Source organism: Arctopsyche grandis, chromosome 5 (genome assembly GCF_051622035.1).
Source record: "Arctopsyche grandis isolate Sample6627 chromosome 5, ASM5162203v2, whole genome shotgun sequence".
Classification (NCBI taxonomy): domain Eukaryota; kingdom Metazoa; phylum Arthropoda; class Insecta; order Trichoptera; family Hydropsychidae; genus Arctopsyche; species Arctopsyche grandis.
The window spans coordinates 6,238,911-6,255,644 of NC_135359.1; the positions used below are offsets into that span (position 1 = coordinate 6,238,911).

General features: G+C 34.4%; 2 protein-coding genes across 2 annotated transcripts in view; one reads left to right on the forward strand and one right to left on the reverse strand.

Annotated features, from left to right (window-relative positions):
- Gprk2 (G protein-coupled receptor kinase 2) overlaps nt 1-2,817 on the forward strand; it is a 49,041-nt gene extending 46,224 nt beyond the window's left edge. The window contains exons 10-14 of the mRNA XM_077431753.1: nt 935-1,083; nt 1,169-1,314; nt 1,406-1,463; nt 1,539-1,802; nt 2,519-2,817. Of these exons, the coding sequence (XP_077287879.1) occupies nt 935-1,083; nt 1,169-1,314; nt 1,406-1,463; nt 1,539-1,802; nt 2,519-2,614 (713 nt within the window). The 3' untranslated portion in view covers nt 2,615-2,817. The remainder of the gene's footprint in view (nt 1-934; nt 1,084-1,168; nt 1,315-1,405; nt 1,464-1,538; nt 1,803-2,518) is intronic.
- Nucleotides 2,818-8,434: 5,617 nt separating this feature from the next.
- On the reverse strand, nt 8,435-15,783 carry wfs1 (wolframin ER transmembrane glycoprotein wfs1). Its single transcript, XM_077431748.1, has 8 exons — nt 15,638-15,783; nt 15,286-15,390; nt 15,102-15,201; nt 14,915-15,034; nt 14,587-14,840; nt 11,762-12,954; nt 10,151-10,659; nt 8,435-8,856 (listed from the first exon to the last, which is right to left on the reverse strand). The coding sequence occupies exons 1-8, from the start codon at nt 15,678-15,680 to the stop codon at nt 8,472-8,474; spliced, it is 2,709 nt and encodes a 902-aa protein (XP_077287874.1). The 5' UTR covers nt 15,681-15,783; the 3' UTR covers nt 8,435-8,471.
- Nucleotides 15,784-16,734: the final 951 nt, after the last annotated feature.

Genomic DNA, 16,734 nt, shown 5'->3' on the forward strand with positions numbered 1-16,734 from the left:
AAGAGTTTTTATATGAGGTGAAGGCGAGTCTACGCGCCTTTATTGACTTTCATAATTTCTTCGGTAAACGAATATTCAAATATAGTCAAATGGGATATTTGTTTGATACATATACAAATTCACTCAAAGAAGTATGGAACTTTGTATGGTTGGCATAACGAGGAAAGACAGGAAACGGAATACGTGGGTGAGAAGTATGACAAGGGTAGTGGATATAGTGGATAGAGTGAAGAGATTGAAATGGCAATGTGCGGGCCACGTGGCTAGAATAATGGACGAAAGGTGGACAAAAGAAGTGCTAGAATGATGCCCAAGAGAATACAAAAGGGTAAATGGAAAACCACAGGGAAGATGGGTAGACAAATTAGGAAAATGTGTGGGGTGAGATGGATGAGAGTTGCGTAAAACACAGACGAATAGAAGCGTGATGGATAGGCCTTCATTCGGCAGTGGATGGTAAATGGCTGTAAATGATGATGATGATTTGCAAATTATGCTCAATTTTTGTATTGAAAGTTATTTATTAGCCATCCATTCAATTCGGCGTAGTAAAATATCTCATTATGGTGCAAACATCTCTACGATGGATAAATCGGGTTTTGTCTATTATATTATATGTCCGCCCTTTATAGCCTCTACCCTATATATATATGTAGGGTTGGAATTGAACGAAAGGCTGATGTATGGGCTATGGCTGAGAAAGGGTATGTTACGACTGATTGTGAGAAGGGGATTAAAAGGGGTAGAGATGTAACGGTTAGTCGCAGTTGGACCTGTGCTCCGCGCGGTTGGTCGCTTAGCCTCCGCACGTATCATCTTAATAAACAACATGACTGAAAACGCACGTGTTTGGTCTTCACCTCAACCGCCACATCCCAACCGTGGTCCTGAACGTGGTCGTATAATTTCCTAATCAATTTCGAATTAATTTCAGCTCCTGAAGTAATCGATAATGAAAAGTATGCATTTTCACCGGATTGGTTTTCTTTTGGTTGTCTTTTGTATGAAATGATTGAAGGACAAGCTCCTTTTAGGGCTAGAAAAGAGAAAGTTAAACGAGAAGAAGTCGATCGCAGAGTTAAGGTATTCATGCGTACAATCTGTACTACACGCTTTATCTCATTTTTAATAGTATATAATGTTAATTAACATCAAATTGATATGCTAGGACGATCAAGAGAAATATTCCAGTAAATTTTGCGAAGGTGGAAGATCATTATGCCAACAATTACTTGCAAAAAGGTGGCAGCAAAGGTTAGGCTGTCGCGCTGGTCGACGGGGTGCAGCTCACGTTAAAACCCATCCATTTTTTAGGTACATGTCAATATCAAATAATATTGCAATCCATTACATATACTCGGCCATTTAATGGTTATTTCTTACTATCCTTTAACACTTATTTCAGATCTGTAAATTGGAGGCGACTAGAAGCTGGAATGATTGAGGCTCCGTTTATACCTGATGTTAATATTTTTTTTGATTTATTTTGCTTGTATTACGTTGTGTTCTGTAGGTTAATTTTGCAATTTTGATTTCAGCCTCATGCCGTGTATGCCAAGGACGTGCTCGATATTGAACAGTTCAGTACCGTGAAAGGGGTAAATCTCGACGCCACTGATGATACGTTTTATTCGAAGTTCAATACGGGTTCTGTGTCTATACCGTGGCAGACTGAAATGATAGAGACAGAATGTTTCAGTGAATTGAATCCGTTTGGAGAAATTGATGCTTTGACGCCTGATTTAGTCATAGAGCGTGAACCCGTTGAAGAATATAAAGGATGTTTTCCGTTTAAAAGAAAGGTGAGATTGGAGTAAAAAAACTGTTTTATTCTTTTGATTTGACATTAAAAAGTTTTTTCACTGATCTAATGATTAAGTCACTGATCTAATCAAAATTTATCTTTTTTACATTTTTTTTTTTGGCAGTTATGTCTTATTTTATTTTTAATATTTATATTCACGATAGAAAAAAATAGATCAAAAACCTATTTAAAATTCTTATCAAAGTTCACAATACTTATGTACATATTATTTAATGACTAGTCTGTAAAACAAATTGTTTTATATAGGTAAACATATCTTGTCGGAATAGTGGAGGACCTAGTAGGCTTCCATGTGGGACTCCCACTGTGATTTTTTTCGGCACTGATGTTTTGTTATTTATTATTAACATTGTGGGTTAAATGCGGTCTCATGTTTGATACTTTGTCAACATTGAGTTTATAAGTGATTGTGCCAAAACACAGTGACGATTGAATATTAATAATCTTTTTTTGAATGCAGATTTTATTTTGTGATGGGTGTTGCTTACTTTCGCCTTGACGGAAGTTAGTTCTGAGATTGTTTTATACTTACGTGAGAATGTTTAATTGAGGATTATATTTAGTAATTCTGCCATCCTGGTTTAGTTTTTGGTTACACAATACACAATGTCGATGTTGCACTTGTCAATGGTAATCGTTGTTTTGTTTTTATTGTGACGCATTTATTTATTTCTTTCTTCCTTTTTTTTATAGAAAAAAATATCTGCTAGAATGCGTCAAGTGCCGTTCCCCGAAGAGTTATTAACGTGTCCGCAGGCGTCCGTAATGGAAGTGGATCCACCCAGCTGATGATGTGAGGACAATTCTACTAGTCATCATAATCATTCAACATTATAAAATTATAATAGGTACCTGATATAAAAGCGGTGACCTTTGTTCGGAATCGGAATAAAATCAATAGGAAACTTTATACTCGATCGTAACAGGATATTAATTTTTGTATTGGTTTTAAATCTTTTTTTAGAGTAAGATTCTTTCGACGCGCGGAGTATAAAAAAAATATCAGTTGAATAATAGCACTCATTTTTCGGAAAGCATTTTTTTTTTAAATAAGCTGTTATTATTTATTGTTATATTTTTAATTTTTATATATATAAGTGTTGTATTATTATTATTGAGTATTTTAAGTGTATATATTTTCAAAATAATGACAATCAAAATAAAAATATATACTGTTGTGTTTGTCTTTATTACAATTTATTTTGTATGTTTGTCGATTTTCCTCATTTTACTTTTAAATAATACAAAAAACAAATGCAAAACATATTTGCAGATAATTAACTCGATTAAATACAATTGAATGCAAATTATTCAATTTTGGAAGTTAACTCGGTTAAGAGTTGGAATTATTGTATGATTTTTTTTTTACTATTATTAATTTATTATACGAGTATTGTTTTATATATACGTTGTATGCATATACTCTTGTATATACACAAACACATACATGCGTGTACATAATTTTAAATGTAATTTTTTGTGATATATGCGATTAAGACATAAAATATTTATTTAAAACAAAGTCTGCTAATGTACCGCTCCAATTATTAGTTTTCGCTTTGTATATCTAATGTCGGTTAGAATGTACGTACTATTGTAGACTTACGAGAAGAAGTTGTGAGACATTTATACATCATTTATTCTCCTCCATTACCTGAATTCTACATTGTGATCTTTCACAAATATATTTAGCTCATACTTATGCTTCCAATTTTAGTTTGGGTAATGTCATACGGTGGATATATATATTCTTGTGCATCAATTATGTATTTTATTAGTTTACATCTGCATGAAAATTCGCATTGTTATTATGAACTTGTATGATTTGGTGGTTTGAATATTTTGAAATTGATTCATTGACTTTGTAAAGTCTTGCCATATTTCTCATTAGCGTTGTACGTTAAGTGTGTTTTTAATGATTTTGATATTTCGAATTATACAGTTATTCTTTTTATATAAATTTTTTGTAATGTGCTTTTTATATGACGTTTTTTTACTAATACAAATTTTTCGACTGCCAATATTGATTTTGACATAACTTGTAGTAGGGCTGTGAAGACAGAGTCGCAAATTGATTTTTAGTGCCAAAATGGAAATGTTTTTATTATTGAAGATATTAATTCGCACAATAAATAATTCGGAGGATTGTAATTTTCGACATTTTTTTTATTGGTTTAATTAATTTAATGCACAAAAATTACAACTTCAATCGCCATTTTTGAATTAATGTATTGAAAATTAGCACTAATTTAACAAATTGTGATATTTTTATATGTAACTTTGCACTTTAACGTAAACTCGTTTCAATACTATGTCATATATGAACGTTTTCCCAGTGGTTTAAAATGTATTCCTAAGGTTAAAATACACTGATATGATCGCTTTCTATCGTCGCACACTCTATACTTGGTATGTAAAACAAATTGTATGTACATTTGTAACTTTAAAGTGCCAATTTTCAACAACGACTGAAGTATATTTCAAATACACAACTTTTTACACGGCTCTGTTGTGTCTTTCTCGGTTGTTGATCGATTTTTTGAAAGACTTTTATAATTTTTTGGTATTTGAAAAGTATATTACTATAACCCCGTAGTTTTTGATCTTTTACGAGTAACTAGTAGAACTTATCGAGTAGCTTTTTAATATAGATTTACTGCATTCTTTTACTATCGAAACGACAGATTTTGTCATTACTAATACATTTAGTCAGTGCTGAAGAACTGTTCAATTCAATAAGACTAGTCACACCATTACCGGATATATATATATAATATTAATAGCAGAATTTCATAATAGAGATATATACATCAGTGTAAATGCTCCGTAATCCATATGAGTACAATCTTACTAACTTATTTTTTTACTTTCATTTGAATCGTGTAAATATTTTAGTGAGATTTTCGCCGGTATATCGAGCAACTGCATACATTTAATATCAACTGAATCTTAAACGGTGACTTAATTAGAGTTCAGTGTTTTCTATCGATAGTATCCAAATATTTAATACATATATACAATTAATTAATATAGACAAGGTCAACATTCAAATATGCATCTTTTAGACAATGTACGATAAAATGTGTCAGCGTCGTTTAGAAAATATGACATATTAAATATCACAATTAGATTTTCGACTCGATGCAAACCTCTACGTCAGACCATGTATGTGAAATAATAGTAAGTAGAAATATTATCGTTAGGAATTCCCCGCAATTGTTATTTACATATAGGTTGTGCTATCCCGAACTGAAACTTATAACGAAAAGTAATGATAAACACTAGTTCGTAAGTAGTAATATGTATGCTAACTTGAAATGAACATACTTTTTTCATTGTATGCATGTACATACACAAATATGTCGTGAGCAAATTCTCGTGTGTTTATTTTTGTCTAAATTTGTGTATGTATAAACCTACCACTATATTTGGAATGTTGTATCATTTGACTTTGTGGGCACTTAACTTCTCCACTGTACAAAACTGCAAATTTTTGTCGAGTACGTCTAGCATTTCTGTCAATATGAATAGTTGAATTTCGTCTTCAAAATGGCTACGACGAGATAGTCTGTAGTTTGTCTAGATATTATGGTAGGTCTATATATAGCTATACCTGTTGTATTGCTCTCGTTTGCGCATATAACTTGAATTTGGATTTGTCTTCCATTTGGTTCTAATTTTGTTGTTGCACAAGTGTATCTAAAGTAAACAAGCAATAATGGTTTCAAAATGATCATTGACAATCACACGTGTTAAACTCGTCGAGTGATGATTTTATTAATTGTCGTCTTGTGAATATATGTATGTATGTACTTCATAAACACCACTATGATCTTAATAATTATCGTCGTTTAAAACATGAAAGCAAAATGTACAAATATATGTGTGTGTGTGTTATTTGTTGTTTTTCGTTGCATTTAGAAAGTTAAATAATGTGTATTAATTATTTATAATAATGCCAGTCATTAGTGTATCTTCTCTCCTATATAAAGTCCTACTGAGAATTCAAATTTCATTACGTGAGTTATTTCAGAATATATATATCGGATTGTGTATTTATGATAATGTATTAGAATTATATATTATATATATTATTTGTTAAGATTTTTTTATACTTTTCGTAATAAATCACAATTTTTATTTCTCTAGCAAAAGTTCATTTGTTTTCAACTAGCAAAAGTTCATTTGTTTTTGAAAATAAAATTTTTGGTGCGTATAAATATTTACATTGAATGTAAATAAGTTGGATTCTATCATAAAAAATTGCTTGATGTCTACTTAACGTTTAAAAAGAGAGATGTTAAATGCAAAGGAATCTCTTCGCATAAATCATCCATTGATGGATGAAGCGAAATCTTTGAAGTTCGTCGAATTGTGGAATTTCTTAGCTGCGAAATCTTTCAAGATGAATCGTCAAATGTAAAAAAAAAAAACTCATTCAAATTTTCATTTCTTAGATGATTATAATAATCGGTATCATTATTGTATATGTATGTTATATATTCAATGTGTAGATAATTATTAAGTCTCTTTCATCGCTCGTATTGTATGGAATCACATCGTTCATTGCTGTCATCCAAGATTTGTCCTGTTGCATAATATTATAAACTGTCTCTTGAGCACATTTTTAATAGGAGTGTATCAAAGTTGAAATACATGTGTATGTAATTATGATTACATCTGTAAGTAGCTAAATATACTATTAAAATATTATAAATTTCGTCTTTTCTTTTAACGCATCCTGTTCTTATGTGGGTAAAATGCAACCAGAAGTGTGTATGGTAAAAACATTTTTATTCATTGTGTTATTATAATAATTAAGTACATAACAACGACACACAATATGTGCACAAAAGGTTCATATTATTTATTATAAAACATATAAAAAATGAATGTAATAAAAAGGATTAGTAGTGATTTTTTTTTATGTAGGCATTTATTTATCCATTTTAAATAATATTATGTAAGAAATTATGCAAACAGTTTTCAACAGCATCATTAACACTCTACGCACACAAAATTACATTAAAATAATGTAAATTGTAATATAAAATAATACTGTTTTTTTCATTCATGGACATAAATAAAATAAAGACTTTTTCACTAATTTTTTAAATACTTTCTAAGAGCAAGATTTGTAAGCAGGGATGGGAATTAACGTTTTTAGCAAAACATGACGAGTCTATTCTACAATATGATTATTTCCTGTTAATGGGCCTGTTAAATAAATGAGCCGTTGTATTTGAAAGTGGCCGAAGTCCAATTTTCAGTTCCAAAAACACTTCACAAATTGTTATCACTTATTTTAATTCGATATGTCCAGAATCTCAGAAAAGTAGAATAAACGTATTAACCCTTTGCCCGCGACAATAAATATAGCGAAGAAGCCCTGTACGCGGCACCTTTTTCGCGAATTTGGCAATCGAATTTTCGACCTTAAATACAGATTTTAATATTTACTCAAGTAACCAGATATATTAATTGACACATAAAGTATTATTGTAAACAATAAAATACATAATATATCTCGTAGTTTTGGATTAATTGTCAAATAATCATTCTTGATAATTGTATGAAGACGTGACGTCACATAAACGAGCTTTCAGCATGGTTCCACAAAAACTAATTTTTGACTGGTATATATTCATTTTATGCAAATTGAATAGATGGCATTCAACTCTCAGTAATATATTCAACCAATTTTGAACCTTAAAACAGTTGAAATAGGCGCATATAAGTCTCAAAATCCCGTGCAAAGTTTAGAAATTCTATGGAAGACAGTCGCGCTACAGACTCGTCGCCCAAAGCTTCCATAGAAGACGGCCGCGGGCAAACGGTTAAAGGCCACCAGTATTTTTATTAAACAATATATTCAATGTTTTGCGAGATATTTCTCGATAAATGAAGAAAAGTGGACTTGTACCAATTTCTGAATCTGAACTGAATCATTAAATTATATTTCCCGTCCCTGATTGTAGGTACATAACAAAGTTTTGCATTACAGCGTTTACTTGGAATCAGAGTGGCACTTATTTCAATTCATAAATGCACATATTTCACGTTAGTAGATTGAATAGGAATGTTAAGAACATTAATACAGATCACCTTCATTTTTTGACTAATCTAACGAGATCTAAAAAGATCATGTGTTTGAGATCAGTCCCAAGATTGAATTCATGCTCGCCAACACACATTGTATCATAGCTTGAAATGTACACAAATAAATAAAACGAATTGTAAAAAATAATGACTATATGAAACAAAATAAAGAATAAAATATTGTCAATTCGAAATAGGAATACCTTACAGTGCGACTGCAATACAAAATACATTTTCAACATGCATGCAGTGCATCAACTTAGGTCATATCGCACGTTGTATTGCAACCGTAATAAATTAAAATTACTCTAAGACACATTTACAAGATTAGGTAACTAAATAAATATTGAGATTTCAAACAATTACACCGCAAAATCATTACGAATTGTTGTATGTATTATAGTAACTCTATATATATATATATATATATATATATATATATATATATATATATATATATATACTTATGTATGTACATCAAAATTCATATGCATATCACAAACAAGTTTCACGTTTAGAATAGATCGGTACTGTAGAAAACCACCTACTACTTAAATGTAACGATTGGATTGAATACAAAGTTCAGAATGTACTTTGCCGATATGTATATGTCGTTCATCAGAGACGTGTAAATCGCCGAGAAGTCAGATTTTCTCTTGACAGGATGCGAAGGTAGCTTGGCTATCTTGATGTCATAGCTCTGACAACCGAGGCAGTTAAGCTCGAACACGCTTATGATCGGTTGGGGTGGGCCTTGACATTTGGAGTTTGCGATTTCTTGAGGCTCTAGAACACCCTTAAAACTAATCTTATCGTTGACCCTAATCTTCTGTGTAAAATTAGAAAAGTAATGACCAGCACGCAGCACGATTTCAGCACCTTTTTTCAGAAGCACACCAGACTCCATCCGGACTGTAATCTCGTATTCAAAACTGAAACATTATACATATTAATTAAAATCACATAAGACTTTTATATACTAGCAAAGAAGTATGGATCGCTGTATGCTCGGCATGACGAGGAAAGACAGGAAGCAGAATAAGTGGGTGAGAAGTATCACAAGGGTAGTGGACATATTGGATAGAGTAAAGAGACCGAAATAGCAATGGGCGGGCCACGTGGCTAGAAGAATGGACGAAAGGTAGACAAAAGAAGTGCTGGAATGGTACCCGAGAGAATGCAAAAGGGTAAAAGGAAGACCACAGAGAAGTATGACAAGGGTAGTGGATAGAGTAGAGATTGAAATGGCAATGGGTGGGCCACGTGGCTAGAAGAATGGACGAAAGGTTGACAAAAGAAGTGCTAGAATGGTGCCCGAGAGAATGCCAAAAGGTAAAAGGAAGTCCACAGAGAAGTATGACAAGCGTAGTGGATATAGTAGGTACAGTAGAGATTGAAATGGCAATGGGTGGGCCACGTGGCTAGAAGAATGGACGAAAGGTTGACAAAAGAAGTGCTAGAATGGTGCCCGAGAGAATGCCAAAAGGTAAAAGGAAGACCACAGAGAAGTATGACAAGGGTAGTGGATAGAGTAGAGATTGAAATGGCAATGGGTGGGCTACGTGGCTAGAAGAATGGACGAAAGGTGGACAAAATAAGTGCTAGAATGGGGCCCGAGAGAATGCCAAAAGGTAAAAGGAAGTCCACAGAGAAGTATGACAAGCGTAGTGGATATAGTAGGTACAGTAGAGATTGAAATGGCAATGGGTGGGCCACATGGCTAGAAGAATGGACGAAAGGTGGACAAAAGAAGTGCTAGAATGGTGCCTGAGGGAATGCCAAAAGGTAGACCACAGAGAAGTATGACAAGGGTAGTGGATAGAGTAGAGATTGAAATGGCAAAGGGCGGGCCACGTGGCCAAAGGAATGGACGAAAGGTAGACAAAAGAAGTGCTAAAATGCTACCCGAGAATATAAAAGGGTAAAAGGAAGACCACAGAGAAGTATGACAAGGGTAGTGGATAGAGTAGAGATTGAAATGGCAAAGGGCGGTCCACGTGGCCAGAAGAATGGACAAAAGAAGTGATAGAATGTTACCCAAGAGAATGCAAAACGGTAAAAGGAAGACCACTGGGAAGATGGGTAGACGAAATTAGGAAAATGTGTGGGGTGAGATGGATGAGAGTCATGCAAAACAGAGATGAGTAGAAGCGTGTTGGAGAGGCTTTCATCCAGCAGTAGATGGTGAGCGGCTGTAGATGATGATAATGGTATGTTCATACTCACTTATCATATTTGTTCAGATGACACCGTTTGTTCTCCCTCTGGGCGATGTGCTCGAGGAAGTGACACTCTTTGTACGCATCACCCTTCATCGACTCGCAGTCGAACGTGTGCTCTTCGCCAAAGTAGCACTGTACGCGCTCTTTCAAAAATATAGGCAGCTTATCGGAGAAGTACTTCCAGATGTTTTCGATTTTGACTATCCGCACGTCCACGACGTATCCGTGCCAGTTCACTTTGATGTTGTCTAACAAGGAGCACTTCTTTTGCACGGCTGCAATGTTCGACTTCTCCCACGCCGACGAGTGGCAGAACGTCTGATACTCGTCCCAGAGCACGTGGAAATTCTCAGAGTCGTCTTGCATGAAGTTGTCGTCGTATTTGATGAACTCTTCGGACGTGTCCTTGTTCACCAGTTCGTATTCGTTGGCATTCCTCGATATGTTTTCGTAGTGGAATTTACGCATATGCGGCAAAAATAGGAAGAGGAGAGCACCGATTGCTACCATAATCTGGAATGAAAACGTTTTTATCAATACAAAATCTGATATTGTGAAGAGGACATCGCGATGATACTACCGAATGGAGTTAATAACTTGTTCTGAAATGAATAAGTGATTATATATTGTATCATCTGAAAGTATTCCGAGCAGGCCATGTGACATTCATAGCGACAACTTTAGTATGAGTCAATGCGACGGCCTTTAATGTATATACAGCTAGCAGTATGGCGGTTGCGTTTATGTTTAGCACCGAGAGGTTACCGGGTTCGATCCCGTTGTAATCTTGAATACTGGTCAGACTTGGATATTTGTGACTCTAAGTTGATCGTTTCTTATCAGAGTTTGCCAATTTATCTGATTAAATTGTTGAAATGGTTCCTCCATCAAATTGAAAAAATCCATCCTATCCGCTATGTCACAAATATTTGAATTTGATTTATGTACGATATGTAAAAAATTATGTACAAGTGTAAATCCATAGATGTCTCTATGGATTACTTCATTAATTAATTTCGTGTTCTTCTGCCTCTGGAAATACAGCGATTTATGTAATAAAAATGCTGCAATGTTTGAAATTGTCTAGGAAGGCACATTGGGGTCTATATGTTAGGCCTTTCTGGTATATATCTATGTAAAATAATAAAATATAGCTGCAGCGTAGTGCACTGGTAGAGCTAATGCATACCAGTATAGAGGTTGTGGGTTCAAGTCCCAGCCAAATATGCTGTTGGTGAGATCTTGTAGTTATTAAAACACAAATTGACCGTCTTCTGTTAGTATTTTCCGATTCTTCTAGTTTAATTGTTGTGACGGATCCAAATAAATCGGTATCCTTCCTCTCAGTTTCTGGCAAATTCGAGTTTCTAGCATCTCGATTTTGTTGATTCGTATAAAATGCTACCTGCATAATGTATTTATCGCAAATTTGCTGTATCAAAATTTTTGTTGATTGTTCATAGATGTCTCTATTTACTTTTATGTTTGAAAAATTGTTAGTACTTAAATATAAAAATAATCTAACCATATTTATTTGTCGCCTTGGGGTATTACCTATCATGGCACATATGTACATATGTAATAAATAAAAATATAAAACGAAGCATGAACAAACCTGTAGTACGGTGAGGTATTTCTGCATGGTCTTATTGATTGCAAGCAGGCAAGTGATGGCCAGGATCAGAAGAACACCAGCTGCTAAGCTGGCAATGTACAATACATCAGTCAAAGTGATCATTTTCACGGCGGCAAATACAGGAACAAATACCGTAGCGACACCCATGATCGGCAGGAACAGGAACGTGCCGACCAAAGCCAACGTACCCCTCACCAGACCGTACATAGTCGCGCCTTGCGAATTGATGATGAAGATCTGCAGCCAGCTCAGCACGACGCAGTGCGGGATGGCGTACTTGTAAGTGCCGTGCCAACGTTCCCGATGCGCCATCACCAACAAAATGACAGGTATCATCGAATAGAACAAAACGCGAGAATTCAGACAAAGTTCCAAACTGTTCCCGACTATGTAAGACGGGAACGTTTGTATTTGCAAGTCTAGAAACCGCCAGCCTTGACTCACTACGGTGTCGTTTTCGTAAGGATATTTCGCAAGAACGTTAATTCCGAATGATAAAAACGATAACCAATCCGGAAAGCGACTGTAGGAGTTGTTGGTAGCAAACGTAATCAACATGAAGAACGTCAACACAAAGGCTATAACGGTGAACTCTGACAGAGGTATCCAATGCGCTGAAACTAAAGGATACAACGACAAATGTATCAGCAGCGCTATGAAGAAGTGTATGAAAGGTTTGAGATTATTTCTAACGAACTGTCGTTCGGACTCTTCCGAGTTCAGATTGCCCTCGCTGTATCTCAAAAATAAGCCGGACCACTTGCGAAAATCCACAAACTCCCTTTTCGAGTGTAGCATTTTGAACGTGGACACAATCATGAATACAAAACTTAAGTAATAGAATATCAATGGGAAAAACAGCACTATATTCTCCGTGCCTAACATCGAATGACAGAAGAACAGCAATAGTATTTGCAGAGGCGTCATTTGAAAGGAGAATGAGGAAAAGTATGAGAGTATTTTCAGGTAGATTATTTGAAGGAAAACGATGGGGTGCAAAAATGCACGGTGCATGTAAGGTATGCGGTCTAATGCCCGAAGGTTGGGATCGGTGAGAGTGAGACTACGGCTGACTAGAGGCAACTGTCCCTGACAGTATGTGACTGCCGCCGACACTAAATTATCTTCGGTTATGTTTTGTATGTGCTCTTCTTCGATAGACGGCTGATAATCTGAAATTCAAACACATTCATAATACAATAGCTTAACCCTTTGTCCGCGGCAATAAATATAGCGAACAAGCCCTGTATGCGGCACCTTTTTCGCGAATTTTGCAATCGAGTTTTCGACCTTAAATACAGATTTTAATATTTACTCAAGGAACCAGATATGTTAATTAACACATAAAGTATTATTTTAAACAATAAAATACATAATATATCTCGTAGTTTTGGCTTAATTGTCAAATAATCATTCTTCATACAATTGATACGTATCGTCGACATTGCTCAACAGACGTGACGTCACATAAACGAGGTTTCAGTATGGTTCCACAAAAAACTAATTTTGACTGGTATATATTCATTTTAAGCAAATTTAATAGATGGCATTCAACTCTCAGTAATATATTCAACCAATTTTGAACCTTAAAACAGTTGAAATAGGCTCATATAAGGCTCAAAATCCCGTGCAAAGTTCAGAAATTCTATGGAAGACAGCCGCGCTACAGACTTGTCGCCCAAAGCTTCCATAGAAGATGGCCGCGGGCAAACGATTAAATACATTAACATACAGTAGAACCTCGATTTTCCGGATTGTTAAAAACAAACACAAATTTTACGATGTTGCTGCTTCAAAGCAGCAACTTCATGAGATAAAAATTCTAAAATAAGACGGAGAAATAAGTCAGTTGTCTTCAAAATTCAATACTCAACGGAAGTTTGTTTCTTGAAAATTTGATCGCGATTTTAATATTTATTTTTAATATTACCAACATGGAAAAGAAAACGTGGTGTATTATCATTAAAAGACAAATTAGATATAATAAGCGGTGCTTAGGAAATTGTTTGTCAAATAAATATGGTGTTGGAACATCAACGATCTCGAATATAAATAAACAAAGTGAAAAAATGACAAAGTTCACTGATTCTTTAATATCAGAAGATGGAAGCTCAGAGCGTAAGGTTATGAAAAAATCAGGAAATGAAGAAGTCGAAGATTGTATTTTTATGTTTTTCATTCAAACATGATCGTCTGGACAGCCAATATCTGGTTCATTATTATATGAAAAGTATTCACGATTTGGCAGCTTCAAAAAGACTAGCTAACTTTGAGTAAAAATCCATAGTTGAATTTCTTAATAAAGAATAATTTAATATTGATCTTCAATGTTATTATATATGTAGGATTGGAATTGAACGAAAGGCTGATGTATGGGCTATGGCTGAGAAAGAGTATGTTACGACTGATTGTGAGAAGGGGATGAAAAGGGGTAGAGATATAACGGTTAGTCACAGTTGGACCTGTGCTCCGCGCGGTTGGTCGCTAAACCTCTGCACGTATCGTCTTAATAAACAACATGACTGAAAACGCACGTGTTTGATCTTCACTGAACAGCGTCGTCTGCCAGGAATCTCTACCACATATATGTAAATTTAGACAAATAAAAATTATTCATACTGAATGTACACATCTTTCCTTGTCAATTGTGATTTTTTCGATTATCCGGATTTTTCATTATCCAGACTACCTTCATCTCTAATTAGTCTGGGTAATCGAGGTTCTATTGTAGTATATTTGCATGTTTTAAAATGGAAAATAGTTCAAATAAACGATTATTCATTGATATATTTTTAATGATTTACCTTCATTAAGATCGTTGTGGCTTTTATCGGTTGCGAGGCTATTATTACGATCTCCGGACAATATATGATTAGACGGTTCCAAAGCGGCATTTTCACCGTCGTCTTCTCTATGATTTTCTTCAATATTTTCTTTTTCGGAACTTTCTGAAATTTCTTCACCAGAAGAATCGTCGTCTTTAAGTCTCATATTCCACAATTCCTTCATTCTTTTCTCGAGTTGAGCAGACGTTATAAATTCTTCACCATTCGACAAGCTACAATGAACAATTACAATATAAGAACGGTAATTCGAAATTGTGCAAATACACTATGAACATAATCGATTTACCTTGCGAATAAATCTCTAGCAGCTTTTCTAGCAACGGTTTCTTGGAGACTAGCGGCAAGGCATGACTTTGCTCTGACCATCACGGATGTTTGTGAGCTCAAGACACCGCTTTGAACACACCTAAAAAATATTTAAAAATGTAAAGAACAGTTTTAATGTATTAAACATGTTTTAATTTGTTTCATACCTTCCGAGCATCGTTCTGGCTTCTTTGTGTCCCTGCTCAGTTGCACAAATAAGCCATTCCATAGCTTGTTGAAAATTTGACAATCTATCCGCTTCTAGTTCTAATTAATAGAAATTAAAAACACGTATTATTATACTAAATTGAGAATGTGTTAAATAGAAAAAAATATTGGGAAAAAATGTACCGCATCTTTCATCTAACAACAATCTGGCGAGTTGAAGCTGAGATTCGGGGCAACCGTCTTCTGCTAGTTGTGATCGGAGGCGTCGTAGAGATCCACGAGGGCCATCTAAAATATTGTGTAATTTTTTTTTCATACATCTTATTTATTTCGTAATGTCAAAAAAATTAAGCATTGGCTAAATGTAAGCACGTTCCAAGTCTTAATTGAGACTGATGTGTAGAAATACTTTTGGTAATAAAAATTATGGTTTGCTGAATTCAACAGTCTTTCAGAGACATATCCAATCTAGTATATTCTATACATGTGTTCTATGAAAACATATAGCAATTATAGCGAAATTTTATAGACGAACCGTGCAGATTCCAACGTTTTCTTGGGGTAGGCCGAGGCAACATCGTGCTCGTAAGTTTATTGAAGAGATTAGAAGTAATTCACGAAGGTCGTTTACACCAGCCGGTCATTCCATCCGCTGCAACGGCTAGTTTGACAGATACAGTCAACACCTATGGAAGAAACACCACATTGTTCGACCATGTACGAATTATGTAAAGTTCAATAAAAAAAATATAGCACGATGTTAAATTCGGTTTAGTCACTATAGAATAAAGTGACCACTTTTATTAATTTAAAATTAGAACGTTTAAATTATTGAAGTTGTCATAAGTGTTGCTGTCGTAGAATGTAAGTTAAAAAAATGCAACAAAATACATTTCTTTTATTTATTTTATTTGTTATGAAAGGGTAAATGGATTATTTTGCACATTGCGATCGTGAAAACGACAGTCTTTGCCACTGAAAATTGCGAATACGTATTATCTGGCACTTGAGTTCTCGTTAGTATGATATTTCACTTGGGGATATCTCGATGGATGGAATTTTTGAATGCCAGATGCTTTAGCAAATTTTAGTGACGGGCGCGAGATTGGCAGAATAATCACCGAACCGTTATGAAAGTAATTTTGAGAAAAAAGCTTAATATTAATATAGGTAGATTAATAAACATATAATTATACTAATAACAAGAATTGACGTAGAAAATAAAACTAAAACAAGGAGAAAATTGATAAAAGAATTATTCGATCTTTTGATAAATTAAAAAAAAATGATATTAATCCTAAGCTGTTATATCTAGTTACATTTCTTCTACAAACAAACCAATGTATAAAATCTGGTAATTACTGTAACAGTACGTATAGTCACTTCATAATAGTTTTCTCCCCTTTTACCAGGTTAAAACAAATCGTTATTTGATTATAAATACGTTAATGAATGTGTATGAATAAATTGCAAACATATCTGTTGTTGACTAGGATATAAACGTCGGTCTGGTGATTATTCCGCAAAAAGCGATATCGCGCACGTCATTAAAATCTCGATTACGGAACATCTGGTATCCAAAAACTCTATCAATATTATACGAAATATACTAACGAGAACTCGAGTGTTAGA